General features: G+C 40.3%; 1 protein-coding gene across 1 annotated transcript in view; it reads right to left on the bottom strand.

The window, feature by feature from the left end:
- Positions 1–8,308, bottom strand: part of LOC100940628 (pre-mRNA-splicing regulator WTAP) — a 35,635-nt gene that overhangs the window by 12,078 nt on the left and 15,249 nt on the right. The window contains exons 4-5 of the mRNA XM_023514641.1: positions 5,887–5,945; positions 4,263–4,390 (exon numbers count right to left, since the gene is read on the bottom strand). Of these exons, the coding sequence (XP_023370409.1) occupies positions 4,263–4,390; positions 5,887–5,945 (187 nt within the window). The remainder of the gene's footprint in view (positions 1–4,262; positions 4,391–5,886; positions 5,946–8,308) is intronic.

The raw sequence follows: 8,308 nt of genomic DNA on the forward strand, positions 1-8,308 counted from the left end.
AAAAAAAAAAAAGCTCTCCCAATCTTGTCTAATTATCAAACAGTATGTCCTAGTTTCAATATAACCTCAATAAAGAAATAATCTTAGCCACTGTCTATATTTGATACATCTCTTCCTATTCAAATTACTACAATCTTGCTTCTGCCCAACCCTCAACTGAAACAAGTTTAACTAGAGTGGCCAAACTAAAGTGGCCAATAGCATTCCTCACTGCCAAATCCAGAGAACAATTTAAAACTCATTAAACCTGATGTTTGCCTTCGACACTATTATTTTCTTTATCTTTTGAAGGTGGGGGGAGGGGACATCGATACTGCATCTTCTCAGTTTTCCTAAGACTACATTCTGCTCTTCTTTTTAATTTGATCCATCCTAGTAGCATCACAGACAGGAAAAACCTGCACGCCATCTGTGATTCCTTCCTAAATTTCTTTCTTCCTTCCTTGATAGCATCCAACTGATCAAGTCCTACTGCCTGTGCCTCTAAAACACCTACATCCCATCCTCCTCTTCCTGACATCAGTGGCTTTGTTACCTCATCTAGACTATTTTAAGAGCCTCCCAAGGTTTTCTTGCTATAATTCCTATTCCTCTCAAAGCCATCTTCCATACTAAAGCTAGAATGATCTACCCAAAATGCAAATCTGGGATAGGTGCCTGTAGCACAGTGGTTACAGCGCCAGCCACATATACCGAGGCTGGCAGGTTCAAACCCATCCCAGGCCAGCTAAATGACAATAATTATTGTAGCAAAAAAATAGCCAGGCACTGGAGCAGGCACCTGTCCCAGCTTCTTAGGAGGCTGAGGCAAGAGAATCGCTTCAGCCCAAGAGTTTGAGGTTGCTGTGAGCTGTGATGCCACAGCATTCTACCTTGAAGGCGATATAGTGAGGCTCTGTTTCAAAAAAAAAAAATTTGCAAATCTGACCAACATTATAAATTTATTGCTTAGAAATTCTTTAGGGGCTCTCTCTCCCCCCCCCCTAAATAATATTCAAGATCCGAAGCCCTGACCCTGAGTATCTCTTTTCATTCTCACCTGAAACTTCATCCTCACACCACACATAATCTGGCCCTTTCTTTGTGTTTTTGTTCCTGTTCCCCTCTCCATAGAAACCTACTGTGGGTTCAGTGCCTGTGGCTCAAGTGGCTAAGGCGCCAGCCACATAACCTAAGGTGGCAGGGTCGAATCCAGCCTGGGCCTACCAAAAAACAACAATGATGGCTGCAGCCAAAAAATAGCTGGGCTTTGTGGTGAGCGCCTGTGGTCCCAGCTACTCAGGAGGCGGAGGCAGGAGACTTGCTTGAGCCCAGGAGTTAGAGGTTGCTGTGAACTGTGATGCCATGGCACTCTACCCAGGGGGATAGCTTGAGGCTCTGTCTCAAAAAAACAAACAAAAAAAACTTACTGTGTATTACAATGGAAAGAACAGAAGTTGTTCAGCTGGCCTGTATAGAAGAGAGCTATTTTAAAAAGATGATTGAAAAAGGTTAGGTTCTAGAAGAAAGAACCTTAAAATCCAGGCTGAGAAGACAAAGACTGATGGAGTGTCACTAAAACTGCCAGTATACTTGGGTGGTACCTGTGGCTCAAAGGAGTAGGGCGCTGATCCCATATACCAGAAGTAGCAGGTTCAAACCCAGCTCCGGACAAAAACGAATAAACAAAAAAAAACCTGCCAGTATAAATAGGACAAATGAAGAAACAGGGGTACAGTGATAGCATATACTGTCTAGGAAAATACTAAGTGTATCTGAACTACAACATCAAGGGGAAGAATCAGGGAGAAAGAATTTAAGGCACTCTGCTCTGACGAGACAGTAAGTAGCATTAGTACTATATATTCATACTCCACCTCCCATGTGTTAACACTCTGTAGTTAAGATTCATTTTTTTGCATAAAAATAAAAATTGAAAAGAAATTGGCAGAAAAAGGAGAGAAAGTAGTGAGATGATGGAAGAAATGATAAAGGCTACTCTTCAGCAAAGTAACAAGAAGTCTTTTTATAAAAAGTGAATAAAGGCTCGGCGCCTGTGGCTCAAGTAGCTAAGGCGCCAGCCACATACACCTAAGGTGGCGGGTTCGAATCCGGCCTGGGCCCACCAAACAACAATGATGGCTGCAACCAAAAAACAGCCGGGCGTTGAGGCAGGCACCTGTCGTCCCAGCTACTTGGGAGGCGGAGGCAGGCGACTCTTTAAGCCCAGGAGTTGGAGGTTGCAGTGAGCTGTGATGCCATGGCTCTCTACCCAGAAGGATAGCTTGAGGCTGTCTCAAAAAAAAAAAAAATGAATAAAGAGAGAGCGGCGCCTGTGGCCTTAGTGGGCAGGGCGCTGGCCTCATATACTGAAGTTGGCAGGTTCAAACCTGGCCCCAGCCAAACTGCAACAAAAAAATAGTCAGGCGTTATGGTGGGTGCCTGTAGTCCCTGCTACTTGGAAGGCTGAGGCAAGGGAATCACCTAAGCCCAGGAGTTGGAGGTTGTTGTGAGCTCTGTGACGCCACTGTACTCTAATGTGGGCAATAAAGTGAAACTCTGTCTCCACAAAAAAAAAAAGAGAATGAAGAGAAAATAGGGACTTTTATGGAATTGCAAACAATCTCTGCATAGAAAGTATAACTGAACCCTAAGAAATATTATACTGATGAGAGAAGAAATAGGAATAAGACTGTATCATAGATTTTTACTATTTCCAGTAAGCAGAATAATGCTTTTACACATTAAAAGAGTTCAATAAAATTTATCAAATGAATGGAGTATATAAAGCATTGAAAAAACGTGCAGATTTAAAAGTCAGAAACAAAGAGCCGCCTCTAATTGTTTTGTATACAATACACTCGAATCAAAAATACCATAAGATTCAGTCTGAATTAGCAAAACTAGATGACTAAATGTCACTAGATTTAAGATCTTTTTTTTTTTTTTTAAAGTAAGAGTCTCACTGTGTTGCCTTGGGTAGAGTGCCGTAGCATCACAGCTCACAGCAACCTCAAACTCTTGGGCTGAAGAGATTCTCTTGCCTCAGCCTCTCAAGAAGCTGGGACTACAGGCGCCTGCCACAACACCCGGCTATTTTTTGTTGTTGTTGCAGTTGTCATTGTTATTTAGCTGGCCCGGGCTGGGTTGAACCTGCCAGCCTTGGTGTATGTGGCTGGCACCCTACCCACTGAGCTATGGGTGCTGGGCCAGATTTCATATCTATTAAGATATGGTAAATGGTACAAATCAAAGTTCTAACAATAAAAAAAAAAAGAAAAACTACTATAGAACTGCTCACACTAGGAATAATTCTACACACAGAGGGATTAAGACTAATTGGATGGCTTCCCTAGCCAGTGGAAGTAAAGCTGTAAGAAATGGGTGGGGTGCTGTGGCTCACACCTATAATTCTAACACCCTGGAAGGAAGGCCAAGGTGGCTGGACTGCCAGAGGTCACAAGTCTGAGACTAGCCTAAGCAAGAGTGAGACCACGCCCCCCACACCCTCTATTTAAAAAACAGAAAAACTAGCTGGGCATAGTGGTGCATGTTTGTAGTCCCAGCTACTCAGGAGGCTGATGCACATGGATTGCTCAAAACCAAGAGTTTGAGGTTGTTATAATGCGGCCTCACTCTACCCAAGGGGAGAGAGATTCTGTTTCAAAAAACCCTAAAAAACAACAACAAAAAAAACTCTATAAGGAATGAATGCTCTTTTATTGATTATATCCTCAGATGATACCTAAAAAATAATAATTAGCTATCTGAAAAATATCTGGAACAGATATACTAATTCTCATAAAGCATGGAAATTTCAGAGAGTAATTTAAAAGTTCTGCCTTCTTGGCCACAAAGTTTTTTTTTTTTTTAGAGACAGAGTCTTACTTTGTCGCCCTTGGTAGAGTGCAGTGATATCACAGCACAGCAACCTCCAGCTCTTGGGCTTAGGCGATTCTCTTGTGTCCGCCTCCCAAGGAGCTGGGACTACAGGCTCCTGCCACAATGCCTGGCTATTTTCTTTGTTGCAATTTGGCCAGAACCGGGTTTGAACCCACCACCCTCAGTATATGGAAGGGGCTAATGCCCTACTCACTGAGCCACAGGCACCACTTGGCCACAAAGTTTTTGATCTAAATAATGAGATGCTATCTACCAAAATTTTAAATCTGGTAACTATATGTGCAACCCAAAGTATATGTACCTCAACAGAATATACATACTCTAATATGGATTAAAAATCAGTTCTTCAATTAAAGACTTTTACAACTTGAAATACTTACCGTACACTCTTGCATCTCTTGTTCCTTGGTTGCTAGTCTCATTACAAGGATGTTTTCCCTCCGCGCAGACTCCTGCTGTTGTTGCTTTAGCTTTTCTTCAGACTCCCTTAAGCCAGTTACGTCATTGGCTGATGTTTAAAAGAGAAAAAAATTCCAAACATTATAAATGTAATTTCAAGATCAAACTGGGCTAATTAAAATAATTCTAACTACCTCTGGTGAGAGTAACAAAAACTAGGTTAATTCCTAGTTCCAAGCCTTTAATGTTTCCATCCTAACCACTTATGTGACAAGGCTATTTGTTTCTAGCCACCAGAGCGGATTACAGTGCTCCACAGCTATCCAATACAGTATCAGGCCGAACTGTATTTTTATTGTTTCATTTGTTCCAAAGAGAACAGGAAACGGCATTATCTGCATCTGTTTATGTTACACAGTATTCACAAAACCTCAATTAGTAATTTTTAACCTATGCAATATAAAAACAGCAGTAACTAAAAGGGTCTTTGCCTAACAAATGCAATCAGTGTAACCTGGTTTCTTGTACCCTCAATGAATCCCCAAAAATAAAAAAACAAAAAACAAAACTGGCAATAACCGCATGGACAATTAGTATTGCAAACTTTCATAATGTTCACAACTTGTGTAGATTGTAACAGTCATTTGATTATTGTAACTTCATGGTATTAAGCTTTCTGAACTAAGAAAACAATACTTTTTCTTTTTTCGAGACAGAGTCTCACTATGTTGCCCTGGGTAGAGGGCCGTGGTGTCACAGCTTATAGCAACCTCAAACTCTTGGGCTTAAGTGATGCTCTTGCTTCAGCCTCCCAAGTAGCTGCGACTATAGGTGCCTGCCAGCCACAATGCTCAGCTATTTTTTTGTTGCAGTTGTCATTGTTTAGCAGGCCTGGGCTGGTTTCGAACCTGCCAGCCTCAGTGTATGTGGCCAGCACCCTAACCCCTGAGCTATGGGCACCAAGCCCACATATAGTTTTTATACTTTGAAATAGTATGTTATTCAAACTCTGTGAAAAGTGACAGACTAAAATGGTTCCTAATTATAAACTTAGTTATTATTTATAGCAGGTTTGAAATGATATGTAAATATATAGCTATATCCTAATGGATTTTTTTTTTTTTGTGGCTGGGTTTGAACCCACCACTTCCAGCATATGGGGCTGGTGCCCCACAGGCACCGCCCTATATCCTAATGTTTTAATTTAAGCTCTCATGTATCTATCATTGGTTGTTTCTATATATCTCTCTTTTAGACTAAACTCATGCTTCAATTCAAATTCCTACCTAGAAGGGGTTAGGAATAGATAAAGAAGAGTTTCAATTAGTTATGAGTTATCCTACCTATACTCTGTCAGAACCTTGTCCCTAATTTTGCTGGAAGGGTACGATTATTACATGTCTATCCTCCTCACTGAGAACTCCTCAATAGAGATTGTCTCATTCATCTATTTTCCAGTACCCAACACAGGGCCTACATGTACTTCTTATAAATAAAATGTATGAGCTTAAGCATTTGATTTAATAAACCAATTATTCCATGTTTGTAACAACAATCTGATAGGAGACTATTCATAGTCTTTAGAAAGCTAAAATTCATACTTACAGTTAAGATCTGTGTACTTGCCCTCCAAAGCTTGTACATATGCTTCATATTGTTTCCATCTAGTACAAAAATAAATCCATACATGAGTTATGTTGAAATTGCTTTTATTAAATAGAATAGAAAATCATATCCATAAATTTATAGATTTCCTAAGAATGAATTCTGCTTTTTAATCCTGAGATAATTATAAATATATTTTTTCTTTTTTTTGAGACAGAGTTTCACTATGTTGCCCTGGGTAGAGTACCATGACATCACAGTTCACAGCAACTTCAAACTCAGCCTCCTAAGAAGCTGGGACTACAGGTGCCCACCACAATGTCCGGCTACTGAGATAATAACAGCTCTAATTTAACCAATAATAAATTTGTCCCTTCATTATTCTTTCCCATTTTACAGGGAACAGGTAAAAGGAGATATAAACAGAAATTATTCTCTGTTAAGAACATGCCAAGCATGGTCCTCTGGGTGAAACCACACCCTAGATTCATTCTGTTATCACTGATACTCAGGACAATGCCTGAATTACAGAAGCTGAATCAAAACCCTACTACTGCTTTCAAATATGCTGTTCACCTAAAACAAAAGTATATAAAAGTCCCTGCTCAGCACCTGTAGCTCAATGGTTAGAGCACCAGCCTCCTGCACCGGGGCTGGCAAGTTCAAACCTGGCCCAGGCCTGCTAAACAAACAAACAAACAAGTGCCTAATTACATGGGGCTAAAGCTTCTTTTGTAAAAACAAACAAAAAAAACCCATGTGACTCTCACATATATATACCACTAACCATAGCACTAAAGATTTTCCAACTCTCTTTTTTTTTTAAGAGATAGGGTCTAGTTCTGTCACCTAGGCTGCAGTACAGTGGCGTAATCATAGCTAGCTGTAAACCTGAACTGCAGTCTCAAGTGATCCTTCCACCAAGACCTCCCAAACTGCTAGTATTATAGGCATGAGCCACCATTCTGGCCAATTTTCCCAGTTTTATGTTTAAAGAACTTGTAATGGAGAATACCCTCCCCTGAATGTCTGTTTACTTAAGAGCCATGTTTTCAAACTGCTCTTAAGTTACAGGTAACTGGCTCGGAGCCTGTGGCTCAAGTGGCTACGGCGCCAGCCACATACACCTAAGGTGGTGGGTTCGAATCCAGCCCAGGCCCGCCAAACAACAATGATGGCTATAACCGAAAAAAATAGCCCGGCGTTGTAGCGGGTGCCTGTGGTCCCAGCTACTTGGGAGGCGGAGGCAGGAGACTCGCTTGAGCCCAGGATTTGGAGGTTGCTGTGAGCTATGCCATGGCACTCTACCCAGGGAGACAGCTTGAGGCTCTGTCTCAAAAAAAAAAAAAAAAAAAGTTACAGGTAACTAAAATTCACTTTAAGGAAAATATTTATAATCTTAAAAATAGGCTTGCTATGAGATTAATATTAAGAAGGTAAGAAGCAAAATTTCCTAATACCAACCTGATAGACCTTCACCAAAACCGTATCTTTTTTATGGCCTCTATGACCTTTATGGCCAGGTGCGGTGGCTCACGCCTATAATCCTAACACTCTAGGAGGCTGAGGTGGGTAGATTGCTTGAGCTCACAGGTTCGAGACCAGCCTGAGCCAGAGCAAGACCTCATCTCTAAAAATAGCTGGGAATTCTGGAGGGCACCTGTAGTCCCAGCTACTTGGGAGGCTGAGGCAAGAGAATCGCTTGAGCTTAAGAGTTTGAGGTTGCTATGATGCCACAGCACTCTACTCAGGGTGACAAAGTGAAACTGACTTAAAGAAAAAAAAAAAAAGATCAGAGACTAGTAAGAATTATCTAAAAAGGAATAAAAGGTGAGAAGTGTACCATATCAAAAGTACAAAAAAAAAAATCCATCAATAACATAGGAGTGAGTGGTAGTTTATCACAAGCAAGTTATCTACCTTAGCAGGAGAGGGTACAAGTATCCTAGAAAACTGAGGATTTAAATTTTACGTGCAGGGAGATAAATTATCACACACTAGGATATAAGAATTATGTCATCTGAGTCTCCCTAGCTTATAAAATACCTTTTTTATTGCTTACTTTCAGCCTATTAAATTTGTTTAGTTCTTCAAATAAAAATTCCTTGAAATGTGTAGAGAAAGAGTTTGATGACCTTGCAATGGCTACCCTGAAAAATACTCATTTTTATAAAGTTTTCATGTAAGAAACTAACCATAATAAAAGACAATTATACTTAAATTATAAAACAAAACATATCCCATTTTCTCATTTCTTATACATTAAAAAAAATACTATTACACTATACTTGACAATCTATCTGCTTTTGTAAGACAATTTACAAGACAGGCACAAATATTCAGAACTGAAAGTAGACTTTAAAAATAATCTAACCTGGCTCAGCGCCTGTGGCTCAAGCGGCTAAGGCACCAGCCACATACA

The sequence above is a fragment of the Otolemur garnettii genome, unplaced genomic scaffold (genome assembly GCF_000181295.1).
Source record: "Otolemur garnettii isolate 467f Iridium unplaced genomic scaffold, OtoGar3 scaffold00056, whole genome shotgun sequence".
In the NCBI taxonomy this organism is placed as follows: Eukaryota; Metazoa; Chordata; class Mammalia; order Primates; family Galagidae; genus Otolemur; species Otolemur garnettii.